The sequence below is a fragment of the Rhinatrema bivittatum genome, chromosome 2 (assembly GCF_901001135.1).
Source record: "Rhinatrema bivittatum chromosome 2, aRhiBiv1.1, whole genome shotgun sequence".
Taxonomy (NCBI): Eukaryota; Metazoa; Chordata; class Amphibia; order Gymnophiona; family Rhinatrematidae; genus Rhinatrema; species Rhinatrema bivittatum.
The window spans coordinates 493,495,267-493,512,173 of NC_042616.1; the positions used below are offsets into that span (position 1 = coordinate 493,495,267).

Below are 16,907 nucleotides of genomic sequence, written 5' to 3' on the forward strand. Positions count from 1 at the left end.
TGTGGATGCCATGTTTGTACACTTGAATGCATGGAAATAAAAGGTCAACAGACAAAAAAAAAAAAATTGAAAGTAATATCTTTTTATTGGACTAAATTCATTTTTTTTTACAGTTTCAAGAGCTGTATTCCTCTTATCAAGTGAAAACAAAAAAAGCAGGTGAAAGCCAGTGAAGGTGTGGCGTGAACATACAAGCGAATCATAGATTATATTACAATTCTGTAGGGAAGGGGGTGAAGGATTATTTAAAAGCAGAGTGATAAGAAGGTGACAGAAAAGCATCCAAATTATGACAGGAGAGAGAATATATTAAAAGGGCAGTTTTCTAAGAGATTTCTGCAGGAATAAGGGACGGTTCTGAGGTCGTGGTTAGGGCGGGCTCCCGAAAGAATGAGCAGGAATTTCATTTTGAAATCTCTGTGTGTCCTCTAGCCTGCGCACTTTGCACTTGCGAAGTATGTGGGGTAAAGAATCTCCAGTGGAATGGCCACCAAAAAACAGGTACACAGTACCACAGTGTGGGCACGAGTGGTGATTGCCATAGCCCTGGAGGCAGAATTTCAGTCTGACTCTAGCCTTTCTTAAAACATGCTCTTTATTTGCAGCTTCATTCATATAGGCAGCAGTTGGCTGACTTTACCTTCGACAGTGTACTCTCTCTCTCTCTGCTCACAGTTGTGCTGCTTCATCTCAGCTCAGTGTTAGGACAGTGTTACACACAGGAGCTGCCTTCCTCCTGGAGCCCTGGGCCTGGTCTGGTTATCCCCACCTGGATCCCAGCTCTTATTCCCCAGTCTTTGGTCATGCTCTCTGAGTCCCACCTACCCCACAGGATCCCACCCGTACAGCATACTCTCCCTTAAGGCATTTAAGGTAGACCAGGCATCTAGCTTGGTCCTGCGCAGTAACATAGGGGAACACTAGGGGCGCTGCTTCACATACCCCTCCCCTCAGCTTCACCCATTGGACCAAGCGTCCCTACTCCCTCCTGGTTCTCATCCAGGAGGGTCCAAGACCTCCCAGTCCCCTTCCTCTGTCTTCCCACCAGCTATGCTTGGGAACAGAGACCTCATGTCCTGCTCACCCCCCATCTCCTAGGGTTACCCTTGACAGCGTCATGACCACCACCCAGTGTTCTGTTTATGCAGTGCTCATCTCCAGTCCTTTAAGTCCTTTGCTAGCTTCGGGTTTGAATTCCACCCTGATAGAGCTATATGGACCAAATGGGGAACCAACAGTGCTGGTTCCTCTATAACCAGCTACACCCGCTTCCTGGCAACTGGTATCTCCGATGTAGAGCCTCTCCTTGGCTCCTCTGTATACTCTGCAGCTCCTCCCTCTGGGCTCTCTGCAGTTTCCTCCTCTGTACACTCTGGCCACTCGCCCACACCACTCGCTGGCTTCTCTGCAGCTCTCCATAGCATCTCTCACTTGCCTGTCTTCTGGGCTTCTCACGGGAGGTGTTTTGGGGATCCCGGTAGTGTTTGGACACCCTTCAGGGTCTCCCTCGGGACCTCCTGTGGCTCAGACTTCCAACTCCTTCATACTGCCTCCTCCTGGGCAGTGTATGTCGCTCTTGCTAAGGCTCTCTGTGACCCATCTCTCAGGGTTCTTCACAGCCTCCTTCCCCCGCGCTTTTCACGGGAGCAGTCTCTTGACTCCCGGTAATGTTTGGGCACCTTGCAGTGTCTTCCTTGCGAGCATCTGTAGTGCCAATCTCAGACTGCTGCCACGACTCTTGTCTGCTCACTGGATACCTCTGCCAACCACTCATCTGATTCCTCCATGAGCTGTTGGCACTCCTTGTCCAGTCCGTGCCAGTCCGTAGTGGCTCCTCCTGGGCACTCTGCGTGGCCAGTTCTTGACAAGGCCACGAAGCTCCACTCCACGTAGAAGTTGATGACTGCCCAGCGTGCTTCCTGGTTCCGTGTTTGCTCAGCCCAGGCCCGCTGACTCCCTTGCCATGTTTTCTTGTAATCTCCTATCTCCCTTCTGGAGATTCTGGATCAGGGCCTGCCAGCTTCCTTCAGTCACGCTCTCAAGACTGCTGCATATGCTGGTGCTGCAATAGCCTGGCTGCTCCGCTCCAGGTTCTCTCGTGGCTGCACACCTCCCTTGCAGAGTGGCTTGCTTCCTGGAAGAGGGCCCCCGCCCGGCTTCCATTCACCACATTCACAACCGCCTCTGGCAGTTTTTCCAGGGCCGTGCTCTGTTCAGCACAGCCCTGCTGCACCAGTGTTCCTTCCTCTTTTTTCTTTTTTTCTCAAGGCAAAAAAAAAGGTAAAAAAAAAAAGCCTGCATAACCAGCAATAACTAAATAACTTTTAAATCCCTGTCTGTCTCCCAGCAGGTCTTCTCCCTTTAGCCGGTTCATCCCTGAAACGTCCCGGCTGTCCCGGCTGTCCCTGCAACCAGGCCCACGCATTGTTTCCTTTCTACCTGAAACTTTAAACTTTGAGGGGTTTTTTTTTCTCCAGTGCAGCTTCTGCCACGCTCTCTCACAAATCACCGTGTACTCCTGCGCTCCCTGTGCGCTGTACTTAGTTTTAGAGCCACAGGCCCCCCTGGGTTCTGTATGGCATTTAGAACCACAGGTCCTCTTCACAGCTTTCTCTTTTCTCCAGACAAGCACTTTCTTGGAAGCTGGGGGTTTTTTTTTTCTGTGCAAAGTTTTAGAAAAAAAATCCCACGCATGACATCTTATGTGGGAACGGGCAGTGATTCCCACAGGCTTGGAAGCAGAAATTCAGTTTGACTCCAGCCTTTCTTAAAACATACTCTTTATTCAGAGTTTCATTCATATAGGCCATAGTGGACTGGCTTTACCTTTAGACAGTGTACTCTCTCTCTCTCTACTCACAGTTGTGCTGCTTCGTCTCAGCTCAGCGTTTGGACAGTGTTACGCACAGGAGCTGCCTTCCTCCTGGAGACCTGGGCCTGGTCTGGTTATCCCCACCTGGATCCCAGCTCTTATTCCGCAGTCTCTGGTCGTGGCCTCTGAGCTCCACCTGCCCTGCAGGATCCCACCCGTAGAGCACACCCTCCTTAAGGCATTTAAGGTGGAACATAGGGGTCCTGCCTCACACATGGCTCCTTTGAAACTTGGGAAAACTGTAAAGCACAAAGAAAATCTTTTTTCTTACCCATCATTTAGTCCAGCAGTGAGGACTCCGAGAGCAGTAAGAGCAAAGACCAGTTGGGACAGTCAGTCTTGGACTTTCCCAGTTTCTACTGAAGAATAATACCTATATGTTTGATGCAGTTAGAATCGTGTACTCTTTCCTTGCTCAAAGTTGTTAAATCGTAAATTTATCATTAATGTCAAATGGGGATGGATTTTTTTCCTTCAGTAGATTGTGTATTTAATTAAAGATTTTTTTTTATCTTGTTGCCAAGTGCATTCTGCATTTTTGTCTATGTGGATAGCTGAAATAGGATTGAATTGAATTGCATAAATCTGAAATGCACTGAAAAAAGACTTGGTATATTGTATGCCTTTTGCTTGATATTGAATGCAATCTTGTTTTCTCAAATAACAGCTCAGTTATTTTCTTCCTTTTGGTGTTTTGTTTTTTTTTTCCCTACTCATGCAGGTCTGGTGCGAGACAAATTTGCGAAGGTGCATCAGTGAATTTCATCGTTTTGTCTGCGAAACCTGTAACAAAGCATTCCCAATGTTTTCTGCACTCAAACTGCACAGAGAAACCCACAGCAGGGATCAGAGAACCGAGGAGCACAAACCAGAATCAAAAGGCCTGGCTGATGATGATGATCTAGAACAGAAAGCCTTCATGGCATCTTTGGGCCTGCAGCACACCAAAGAGATCAAACCTATCCAACAAGAGGATCTAACTCCAGATGACTTTCAAGCCGTTCAACTCGAAACACTGAAGAGCAACCTACCTCAGGAACCAGGCAGCGCAAGCGCAATGAACATTTCTCCACTAGAGGCTGCTTCTGTGGGAAGCCCATTTTCAGGCTTTCCGCATACAAAAGAGAACATGAAGCTACTGTCCCTTCAGCCTTTCCAGAAGGGATTTATCATTCAGCCCAACAGCAGTATTGTGGTGAAACCAATTTCCGGTGAGCTGGCTGACATTCAACAGATTTTGAAGATGGCTTCTGCGGCACCTACTCAGATCAGTCTCCCATCACTTTCCAAGGCATCTCCCAGTGCTGCCCAGTCCATTTTCAAGCACATGCCTCCTCTGAAGCCAAAGCCCTTAGTAACACCACGGACAGTTGTTGCAGCCTCGACGCCTCCTCCTCTTCTTAACGCACAGCAAGCATCTCCAGGATGTACCAGTCCAAGCCTTCCTCCCCCAGCACTAAGAGTGATCAGAAATTCAGTAGAGTCTGCCTCAAATGCTTCCTATTTGCAGTCTCGTTCTGGAGCCAAGTCAATTGCACAGCTCTCTCTTCAGTCCAAGGGAGATCCTTTAAGTCAGCATGAAATGGAAACGCAGCTGGAACCGGACAATATAATGGAAGCTCTTTTGCCTTTGGATTTGGAATCCAAGATTAAGAACGAGGTGACAGAAAGGGATTTCAAGGCCATGCTGTCAGGAGCAGCTAGCAAGAAATCTCCTGCCATGAGAAAAGTTTTGTACCCTTGCCGTTTCTGTGATCAGGTGTTTGCCTTTTCTGGAGTTTTGAGGGCTCACATTCGCTCCCACTTGGGCATCTCCCCTTACCAGTGCAACATATGTGACTACATCGCAGCTGATAAGGCAGCACTGATCCGGCATCTGAGGACACATAGTGGGGAGAGACCATACATCTGTAAAATTTGCCACTATCCTTTCACGGTGAAAGCCAATTGTGAGAGACATCTGCGCAAAAAGCACCTCAAGGTGACCAGGAAAGATATTGAAAAGAATATTGAATATGTCTCCAGTAACACATCGGAAATGGTGGATGCCTTCTGCTCTCCAGACACTGTGTGCAGATACTGTGGGGATGACCTGAAGCACTACAGGGCCCTTCGCATTCACATGAGAACCCATAGTGCCTTTCAGAAGAAGAAACCTTTTGCATGTAAAGAGTGTGGCACTGCCTTTTCAGCCAAAAGAAACTGCATTCACCATATCCTCAAGCAACACTTGCATGTGCAAGAGAGAGAAATAGAGAGTCACATTTTGATGGTGAATTGCAACCCTGAAGAGAATCCGTCTGAATCCCCAATGTCTGAGGAGAATGCTTACCTGGACCGGAAGCCCACCGCACCCTTCTTAGAACCCCAGAATGGCTTTGTGCCACATTTCCCAATCAAACTTGAATCCGCAAATAGTTTCCCACAGGATTTGGATGAGCCCTTGGACTTTTCTCAAAAGAACAAAACCCTGTACGATGTGCAAGTGAAACAAGAGAACCTCTACAACTCCCCCCAGCTCTCACACTACGACTGTTCCATGGAACCCATAGACCTGTCCATACCCAAAAACCTCAGAAAGGACAAGGAGGAGAGGGAAGAGGCAGAGGCCCCCAATGAAGCCAACAAACAGAAGCAAGTTTCTGAACCTGGAAACCAACTCTACGACTGTCAGCAGTGCCCACCGGCATTCGGTGCTAATGGGAATCCTGACAGACCTGTGCTGCTTAGACATTCCCAGCCCCTGAGAGGTCCACTACATTTAACTGTTCCTATCATTTCCCCAGCCATTCTTGGCAACTCTGGCCTCCTGCGCCCTTTGAGACCCAAGCCGCCTCTCCTTTTGCCAAAGCCTCCACTAGTTAAAGAGTTGCCACCACTGGCTTCTATAGCACAGATCATTTCATCAGTATCGGCTGCCTCTGCCTTGCTAAAAACTGAAGCTACAGACTCTAATCTTCCGAAAGCCAGCAGTGCAACTGGGTCTGAGAAAGCAGAGAATCCCAAATCAAAAGTGACAATCATGGCAGCCTTGCAGATGGATCCCAACTTCCCCAGTGACATTGGTTTGAAAGCAAACAGCCCAAGTGTGGCCGAGAAGTCAGCTGCAGCAGGCATGGTTGGGTTAGCAAAGAAAAGAGGTAGAAAGAAAGGAACAAAAAACAAACCTAAAATCCCAGCTGGGCAAGACTTGGAGTCTAGTGGGGAGTTTGCAAGCATAGAGAAAATGCTTGCTACCACAGACACTAACAAGTTCAGCCCCTTTCTGCAGTCCACAGAAGGCGTGCAAGAGGAAGATGACCAGCACGGAACAAGCGAGGATGAGAGGGAAGCTGCCGAAGATAAACTGAAAGGAAAGAGGAATTCCTACTCCAGCTCCTTGCAAAAAATCAACTGTCCTTACTGTCCTCGGGTCTTTCCTTGGGCAAGTTCGTTGCAAAGGCACATGCTCACTCATACAGGTAAGAGCACTCATAAGCTTTGCTATAATTATTGCTGTCAGAATAAGTGTTTATACAAGTTGTGATGTCTCCTATTGGAACAACATAAGTATCCATAGAGGAGGTTGCCTGTGAGCTTTAAAGATCTCATAAGTTCCCTCTTCAGCTGTGATATGCACACAATGTTGTGCCAATAAAAGAAGCAAGGAGTGAGCCCTATATGCTAAGATAGCCATATTTTTATTTTTCAGCCATGTGCAGGTCTTGTCTTGTTTTTCTTTATAAAAGGAGGTCTTGGAAGGCATTCCCAATGTAAGGATTTCTTGAGCGATGCTACAGCATACGCCTGAACTGTCAAGAATTCCTTGCGGCAAGGCATTAAGTATTTTTTCATCTCTGGTTTAGCTTCTAATAGATAACATTCTCCCAGGGCAAGCAGGATGGCAGTCCTCGCACATGGGTGACATCATCCAATGGAGCCCAACATGGAAACTTATGTCAAAATTTCTAGAACTTTGACTGAGCCTCACTGAGCATGCCCATGGCATACATTATACTACACATCTACATGGGATCCCTTCAGTCTTTCTTTTTCCACAGAGCCCAGTGGTTGCGTTCGAGTCTCAGCTATCGTTGGATTTTTTTTGCAATTTTTTTCTGTTTTTGCAGTTCCCATGGTTTTCGCTTTACTGTTCGGCGTGGGGTCCTGCAGTTCTCCCATTAGTATCCCTATGTATTGGCATTTTGACATTTAGTTTCCTTTCATAGTCTGTTCCCTTCCAGACAGTGATGCCGTCTGTACCTGCCGGCCATCAGCCACTGACGCTATTGAGTTGATTTAGTGTTCCTTTTGTTTTATGCTGGTTAGTCTTCGGGGTACCAATGATGTCCTTGATGCAGGAGGACTATATCATAAATCCCTATGATAGATATGTCCTCTGCTTGGAGGCATTGCATGATGTTCGAAGTTGCCACAAGCGCTCACAAATGACCCCCAAAGAATGTTAGTTCCACGTGGATTTAATGGAACATCTGTTCAGGCACCAGAAGAATGATCCTTTGGCATCAAAGGTCTATGGAGTGACAACAATAGACATGGGGCCATCGACATTTGGTGCGGGGTATTGGCTCCCTTGACATTGCTGACTGGTAGGGATTCTGGAGATAGGTCATCACCCAGCTCCTCCCAGTCGAAAAAGACTTTGGGTTCATTCTCTTAGACCTTGGCACTGGGGAAGAACCATGCCGAGCCTCGAGGGAAGCCAAACAAGCATCAGCATCGGTCAACATTGATGCACGGTGCCGAGAATTGAGATAGTCCAAATCAACCCCACAATGAGGAGAGCTCATCCTCTAAAATTCCTGAGAGTATGCCAAGGTCTCCACCGATCATGGTATCAGCCACTGATCCTCCACTCGGTTCAGAAGAGGATGTGGCCACTTCCTGCCTCCCAATTGGTGTTGGAATTGGCGATCTTTGAGGAGGAATTGGAGAGACGTATACAGCTGTACCTGAAGACTGGAGGGTGGCTAATGTAACCCCAATATTTAAAAAGGGCTCCAGGGGTGATCCAGGAAACTACAGACCAGTAAGCCTGACTTCAGTGCCAGGAAAAATAGTGGAAAGTGTTCTAAAGATCAAAATCTCAGAACATATAGAAAGACATGGTTTAATGGAACAAAGCATGGCTTTACCCAAGGCAAGTCTTCCTCACAAAACTGCTTCACTTTTTTGAAGAGGTTAATAAACATATAGATATAGGTGAACATGTAGATATAGTGCATTTGGATTTTCAGAAGACATTTGACAAAGTTCCTCATGAGAGGCTTCTAAGAAAAATAAAAAGTCATGGGATAGGCGGCAAAGTCCTTTCGTGGATTACAAACTGTTAAAAGACAAGAAACAGAGAGTAGGATTAAATGGACAGTTTTCTCAGTGGAAAAGGGTATACAGTGGAGTGCCTCAAGGATCTGTACTAGGATCTGTGCTTTTCAATATATTTATAAATGATCTGGAAAGGAATACGACGAGTGAGGTGATCAAACTTGCAGAAGATGCAAAATTATTCAGAGTAGTTAAATCACAAGTGCATTGTGATAAATTGCAGGAGGACCTTGTAAGACTTGAAAATTTGGCATCCAAATGGCAGATGAAATTTAATGTGGATAAGTGCAAGGTGATGCATAACCCATGCTGTAGTTACATGATGTTAGGTTCCATATTAGGAGCTTCGGCCCAGGAAAGAGATCTAGGTGTCAAAGTGGAAAATAGCTTGAAATAGTCGGCTCAGTGTGCTGTGGCAGTCAAAAAAGCAAAGAGAATGTTAGGAATTATTAGGAAGGGATTGGTGAATAAAACGGAGGATTCATAATGCCTCTGTATCACTCTATGCTGAGATCGTACCTTGAATAAAGTGTACAATTCTGGTTGCTGCATCTCAAGAAAGATATAGTTGCGATGGAGAAGGTACAGAGAAGAGTGACCAAAATGATAAAGGGGATGGAACAGCTCCCCTATGAGGAAAGACTAAAGAGGTTAGGGCTGTTCAGCTTGGAGAAGAGACGGCTGAGGGGGGATATGATAGAGGTCTTTAAAATCATGAGAGGTCTAGAACGGGTAAATGTGAATTGGTTGTTTACTCTTTTGGATAATAGAAGGACTAGGGGGCACTCCATGAAGTTAGCATGTAGCACATTTAAAACTAATCGGAGAAAATTATTTTTCACTCAACGCACAATTAAACTCCAGAATTTGTTGCCAGGGGATGTGGTTAGTGCATTTAGTGTAGCTGGATTTAAAAAAGGTTTGGATAAATTCATGGAGGAGAAGTCCATTACTTGCCATTAATCAAGCTGACGTAGAAAATAGCTACTGCTATTACTAGCAGCAGTAGCAGAGATATAATTTTTGGATACTTGCCAGGTACTTGTAGCCTGGATTGGCCACTGTTGGAAACAGGATGCTGGTCTTGATGGACCCTTGGTCTGACCCAATATGGCAATTTCTTATGTTCTTAAGGCCTCCGTGTTGGGGCATCGACGGCACCATCAATTCTTGAGTCGCTGCTCAATTCCTTGCATGCCTTTGTTGGTACTTTACAGATACCAGCATCATTGTATGTGCCTGTTCCCTCACTGATGCGCGGAGGGGCATCGGAGGCAGTGCCAGCCGATCTGATGGTGCTCCCAGTCTCCTCGGAAGAGAAAACATCCTTGATGAGGCTGGGGTCCTCAGGGTCCTGGCGACACCAGTCGCTGATCTGCTATCCAGGGACACAGTGCATAGGGATCCCTTCCCTGTGAGTCTCAGTGGTTCAGAATCCGTTTATTCCTGGGGATGTTGACACTCTGATGATGGTTCAGATGACTAAGCATCAGGGGTCTACCCTCTGATCCCTTGCCTCCCCTAGTCAGAAGGAAGTCCCCTGCCAGAGGACCTCTACTTCGCAGGGTTTATATGGTTGATGGCGGAGGTCAGCCCCTTTACTTTGCAGATGGAGGAAGACTCCAGATGCAAGATGCTGGATATCCTCCAATACATGGAGTCTTCTAAGGAGATCATGGAAGTCCCAGTGTATGAGATTCTTCAGGAGTTGTTGAGGATGTGGGAGAATCGCCTCTTGGTGGCTCCCATAAATAAGAAGGCGGATGCTGTTTATCTCGTCCAAAAGGCTCCTGAATTCAGTAAGCGCCAGCTACCACACCAGTCTGGTGGTGGAATCCACTTTTAAGAGGGCTCTGGAACTCACTCCTCTGCCCCTGGGGAGGGATCCTTTTTCACGTCGACACCCATGGGAGGAAAGTTTTTTAGGGTGCCATGCTCATTGCCCATATAGTAGCCTACAGCTCTTCACAAACGAGTATATACAGGACATTCGGAAGCAGCTGCAAGAGGTGGCCAAGCAGCTTCCTCAGAAGCAGCAAGACTCCTTCCAGTCACTAATGACCAAGGGTCTGGAATGTTGGAAACATAGACCTACATTAGGAGTTTCTGCTATTGGGATAGGGGCACGCAGACGAACCTGGATTTGTGCCTCAGATCTCCATCCAGAAATGCAGAAGCAACTCGCTAGCATTCCATGCATGGGAGAAAATGTCTTCAGAGATCTTGTTAAGGACATGGTGGTACAGATACGTGATCACTACAATGCTTTATCATCTATCCACACCTGCTCTGGACCCAACCTCCTCCTGGGGGCAGAGAAAGCGTTTCTTCCACCTGAGGAAACTCTCCTCTGCCCTCTTGGTCCTGCACTCAACAAGCCCCTCGAAACCATCCCTGGCAGCAGAAGGCGCCTAAGCCACAGATGGTGTTCTAGCCAACACCTGGTATGAGGTTTTGACTAAACCTCAGAGAGTGTAGCCAGGATTCCAGTACCCATGCCGGTGTACCTTCTAGAAGGGGGCAAGCTACGGTTCTATGCGAAATGGTGACCCAGTATAACCTCGGACAAGTAGGTCCTCTGCATTGTTCAGAGAGGATGCAAATTAAAGCTATTAGGTGTTCCACCAAATCTCCCTCCAAAACCATCTTGGCACACAGTGCATTGGGTCGTGCTGGTCATGGAGCTCTCCTCCCTCTTAATGGCCAGGGTGGTTGAGCCCATTCCACCAAGGCAAAGAGGTCAGGGATTTTACTCCAAATACTTCCTGATTCAAAAAAAAACAAAAAAAACAGGGGGACTCTGTCTCATCCTAGACATAAGGAAATATTCATCAAAAAATAAAAGTTCAAGATGATTTCCTTGGGCACTTTAATCTCTTTTCTTCAAAAAGTGGACTGGCTTTGCCTTCTTGATCTAAAGGACACCTACAATCACATCAAGATATTCCCCAGTTCACAAGAAGTATCTCCGATCTGTTGTGTGAAACTGGCATCTCCAGTATCACGTTCTGAAGTTTAGGCTTGCATCTGCCACGCATGTCTTCAAGAAATTCTTAGCCGTGGTGGTGGCACCCATACGCAGGCTGGGGGTGAATGTATTTCCCTGTCTGGATGATTGACTGGTCAAGAGCACATCTCAGGTAGGAGCCAAGGAGTTCATGTGCATGACCATGTGGGTGTTGGAGTTACTAGGGTTCATCATCAATTATGCCAAGTCTCACCTCAGCCCATCACCTCAATTGCAGTTCATCAGGGCTGTGCTAGATACGATTCATGCTAAGGCCTTCCTCCTGCAGCAACAAGCTACCACTCTGATGACCATTACGGCAGGGGTCCAAGAGTGTCGCCAGATTTCAGCTTGGCACATGTTGAGTTTCCTGGGCCATATGGCCACAACAGTTCATTTTACTCCCATGGCATGTCTGTTCATGAGAAGAGTCTAATGAACCTTCAAGTCACGGTTGTTCCTAAGCCATCCAAGATCTCCAGGACTATATCCAGGTCACTCTGCTACTCCGGGACTCCCTGTCCTGATGGCGGGAAAATTCCAATCTGTTTTGAGGTGTTCCCTTCCAAATTTCTTCGATCCAAATTGTCTTAACCATGGATGCATCCAACCTGGTCTGGGGAGCTCATGTAGATGGGCTTTATACCCAGAGCTGTTGATCCACTGAGAACATCAGTACAAGATAAACTTCCTGGAGCTCCAAGCAATTCAGTATGTGCTATGGGCTTTAGAGATCGGCTATCCAACAATATGTACTGATCCAAGCAGACAATCAAGTGGCAATGTTTTACATCAACAAGGAGGGAGGTAAGGGCTCAAGGCAGTCCAGCTGTGAGCTTGGGCCTTCTTTCAGGGGATGGTTCTCAGGGCCACCTATCTGGACAGTCTGGAGATAGGAGCTGGGGAACAGACTGAGTTGATTTATAAGACCCCATGGGTGGACCCTGGACCAAGGGGCAGTAAATCGGATTTTCTGCTCTGAAGCACCCCGGAGGTGGATCTTTTTGCAGCTCCTTGGAAAAGAAAGGTCCCTCTCTTCTGCTCCGTGCACAGCAAACTAGCCTCTGATGCTTTTGATCTCCATTGGGGACAAGGACCTCTGTATGCATATCCTCCAGTTGCACTGGTTTTGAAGACTTTGTTGAAGCTCAGAGATGACAGGGGGATGATTCTCATAGCTCCCCATTGGCCAAGCTAGATTTGGTTTCCAATCCTGCAGGAGATGTCCATTCAGGAACCAATCAGACTGAGGAAGCTCTCATCACTCAGGATCAATGCAGGTTACGCCATCCCGACTTTCAAGCCTTCTCGTTCACTGCGTGGATGTCGAGATGCTGATTCTACAACCTCTTTGTTATGACTTCGCTGCCCGCAGGTCCCCCCCGTGAGCAGACACTCACCCCATGCTGTTCTTCACCCGATGCGGCAGGACGCCGCCATCGGGCCTTCCACGTGGCTGGAGCCATGGTCGTTGCTGCCCACGCGGCCCGGAGGCCGCCCTGGAGTCTCCTGTGCTCCGTGGTCGGAGCCGCGGCCTTGTTTCATCTTCAGCGGGGCTGGGACCACCCCCGACGTTGGCAGCTTCTTCGCGACGCTAAGGCCGCAGCCCCGGGCTGGAGTAGCGGCTGGAGCCGCCCCCGGGGCCTCCTGCAGTGGCTGGAGCCGCTGCCGACGGCTGAGTCTGCGTCCAGGCTCGGTCCTGCCTCTCTCTGTCTTGCACGTCGGTGCAGGCCGCTGTCCGCGGTCCTGCACAGCTTCCTGCTTGCTTCCCTTAGGCGCCGGCGCGCACCTTTCTGCAAGATTTAAAGGGCCAGGCACAGGAAGTGTGCTGGCCCCACCTGTTATTGGACTTCCTGCCTTAGCCCTATAAAGGGCTGCTTCGTCAGTCTGTTCTTTGCCTTGCATCGTGATGACTTCCCTCTGGAGGCTCCTGCCTGCCAGAGTTTGTAAGGTCCTCTGTCTTCGTGGAGCTCCTTGTCTCGTCTGCCTTCTTCCATGTCTTCATGTCTTGGTGTTCCGCCTGAGGTCCCAGTCCATGTTTTGATGTCTCGTCATGATCTTCACCTCCTGATGTGTCTTCCTTCCAGGATGTTCTTCCCTGTGTCTTCGTCTGGTGCTCTTGAGCCTTCTGTTCCTGTAAGCCGGTGCTCTCGGATGGAGTATTCCCGAGAATGAGGTGGCTTGCAGGTGCGAAGTGTCCCTGTGCTCCTGAGCCTCCGTCCCTGCCAGCCTTGGGGGAAGCTTCAGATGACACCGGCTCCGTCATTGGAGTTCCTCCTTGCCTGGACCTTTCCTTCGCTGTCCCGGTCTCCTCATGGTCCGTGACCAGCCTGCAAGGGCTGTGAAGGGCGCGCAGTGGGACAGGGTGGTCTGCGACTCAGTCCCGCGGGTGGCCTGAGTAGGGCGCCCTGAGAGACAGTGCCAATGTCCATGCCTTGTGTTTTGCCTATTTGGATGTCAAGTTCTTTGTCATGGATGCCGTTGCATCAGCCATGTGTCTTCATCCAAGGATGCCATTGCATCAACCCAGTGTCTTCGTCTAGATGCCGTCGCATCACTCATTGTCATGTCTTCGTGTCAAGACCGTCTGCCCTCAATCTCAGGCCAGGCCTGCTGCTCCATGTTGTTCGCAGCAGGTCCGAAAGGGCTCGGAATGGTCGGAGGACCATTCAACTTCCAACATCCTTGGATGTTGGCCTTGGGAGCTTGCTGGCCTGGCAGAGGGTAAGACCGTCAGCCAAGCGGAGCCACCGTCAACCCTTGGCTCGGCCCTGAAGGTCTGGGCCCGGGCTGAGGCCCAAGGGCACACTAAAAACCGCCCTAACTCAACACTCTTGATCTTTCAGAGGATGTGTCTCATGTTCTCTTGGCTTTCGGCTTTCAGAAAGCCTTTCACTAGAAAGTCCTATGGATTTAAAAGGAGGAGGGGTTTTTTTGGTGCATTGTGAGCTCAAAGCCATAGATCACTTCTTCTCCACACAAAAACTCTTGACTACCTTATACATCTCTCTGAAACTGGTCTTAAGATCAACTTCGTCAGGGTGCATCATAGTGCAATTGATGCATATCATCACCATGTACAAAGTAAGCCCATCTCTGTGTAGACTTTGGTTGGTTTCATGCAGGGTCTGCTTCATTTGAAGCTATAAGACCTTCTCCTGTGTCTTGGGAATTCAATGTAGTATTTTTCCAGCTGATAAAAGCTCCTTTTGAGCCACTGTGCTCCTGTGATCTGAAGTTCCTGACCTGGAAGGTTATATTTTTTGTGGCGGTTACTTCAGCACTCAAGGACAGTGAGCTTCAGGTCTTAATGACTTATCCACCTTACATAAGATTTTTTCATGACAGGGTGGTCTTGCCATACACACCATAAGTTCCTGCCTAAGGTGGTGTTGGAATTCTTTCTTAACCAAGCAATTGTCCTTCCAACATTTTTCCCCATGTCTCAGTCTCACCCAGGTGAACAATCCTTGCAAAGTTTGGACTGCAAGAGAGCCTTTGCCTTCTGTCTGGAGCAGAAAGAAACCCATAGAAAGTCCATCCAGGTTTTTGTTTCTTTTGAACAGAGCAAGCTGGAGATCGCCATTGTCAAACAGATGCTCCCCATTTGGCTAGCAGATTGCATCTCCCTCTGTTATACCCAGGTGGACTTGAATCTAGTGGGCCATGTCAAGGCTCACTTTGTTCAAGCCATGGCAGCATTGGTGGCTCACTTGTGATCAGTCCCCATGGAGAAGTTCTCTCCACTCATTCACATCGCATTACAGTCTGGACAATAATGGCTGACATGACAACAGTTTTTGCCAGTCTGTCCTCCAGAACTTGTTTGAGGTGTAGAACCCAATTCTGTTCCTGCCTAGGGCCTGTTATTTTTGTTCAAGGCTGCCCCCCTTATGGTTTATACATATAAGAAAGGCCTATTGCCAACAAAAATATTGTTCTAGTTGTGCCCATTGGTACTGGTTTTGTTGTTGTCTGTAGCTAGGGATTCACCCATGTGCGAGGACTGCTATCCTGCTTATCCTTGGAGAAAGCAGAGTCACTTACCTTGAGGACAGCAGGATATCGGTCCACACCAGATCCGCCTACCTCCTTGTGGATTTGGGTCTCTAATTTGTGTATGTTTTTTTTAGCTATGTTACTAGATTGAAGGGACCCTGCATGGACACAAGGTATAATGCATGTGTGGGCATGCTCAGTGAGGCTCAGTCAAAGTTCTAGAAACTTTGACATAAGTTTTCCGTGCCGAGCTCCATCGGATGATGTCACCCATGTGTGAGGACTGGCATCTTGCTGTCCTCGGAGAATACCTGTTACACATAAGCAACTCTGCTGTACATGGGCTAGTGTTGAAGGCTTGTTATGAAATTTTTATATTGCCCGGTGGTTCTGCTGTGTTTGTGTTAATGGAAGTTTCAGGTGCTTATTGTCAGGTGAGTGTATTGGATGATTATAATACTGCAGTATAAACAATGGAGATGTCTCATCCACTGTGAGTTCCATGAACACTAAAAGGATAATCCAAGAAAAAAAAAAAACCAAAAAACAAAAGGCATTCATGAAATGCATGACAGACCTTCCAGGTTTAGCAAGCCTAGATACTCCACTCCCGATGGTCATCTCACATTTTTTGATTTTTCAGAAGCCACAGTGGCAGGTACCTATAACACAGGTTTCTTCTCAGTCAAAATATCAATGCAGAAAAGGAGACTCTGCTATTCCCCAAAAGAGTCACAGAGCCTGGCTGTTCTTGGATTTTAATAATTACTGCTCTCCCTCCATTTCTAAGCATGTGAGCTGGAGGTTTTCAGGTGCCTCTATCAGTTTTAGGAAGGCTCCCTGGGGAGGGCTTTAAGGTTTTCAAAGAGCCTCCTTCCTTTGTTCTACAGAGCTCCTTCCTCCCTTCAAATGTCAGTCAAGCGGTGTAGTTGCCATGTTATTTGGTGGATATATAGTGTGTGTTTGTGTATATATTTAGTAGAAGAGAAAGGTCCCCTGATGGGGGGGGGGGCTTAATTTGTGGGGAAATGGGGTGGAAAGTAGTTCCCACACTTCTTTTCAGGCTTAAGAGGCAGAGCAGCCGGGGGTGTTCTGCTCCAGCCCCTCCTCTCCAGGCAGCCTGCAAGGAAGAGAAGGCGAAGGGGTGAACCTTCAGCACACAGAGAAGAGAACAGCCACTCTGCTCCCTAATCCAGTTCTCCCTTCTTGTTCCCCCTTCCCTCCACCTCTCTTTCTGTATTGCAGAGAACAGAAAGGGGAAGGGGTGATAATGAAGCAGTCACTGAAGAGCAAAGGGTTTACATTAGCACAAGTTTGAAACTTGTGAGCAGTAATGTTAATTGTCAAGACTTCAGCCCTGGCCCTGATGAATGGCACTACTGCTCACAGCTTTCAAACTTTTGCTAATTCAACCCTTTCTTGGCCCATTACAAAGGGCTTAATTTCTGGCAGAACAACCTAGGACAGCGTTCTGCCACCTTTTCTCTGGGACCTGAGAAAGCAGACCAGAGCTTGCAGTGTCCATCAGTTCTGACTCTCCTGAGGAAACAGAACAGAGCCAGTAGTTGCATGGATTATTTATGGTCCCTCAGCCCTTGGAGGAAGCAGAGGAGAACAGAGGGGCCGATGCAATAAAGGTCGCCCAGCCTAGCGCACAGATTTACACATGGGTGGATGCGTTTTAGACGCACTAGACTAGCACCC

At 47.9% G+C, this 16,907-nt stretch overlaps 1 protein-coding gene across 1 annotated transcript in view; it reads left to right on the top strand.

Moving 5' to 3' along the window:
- RREB1 (ras responsive element binding protein 1) overlaps positions 1-16,907 on the top strand; it is a 267,242-nt gene that overhangs the window by 234,685 nt on the left and 15,650 nt on the right. The window contains 1 exon segment of the mRNA XM_029590608.1: positions 3,594-6,333. Coding sequence (XP_029446468.1) covers positions 3,594-6,333 — 2,740 coding nt within the window.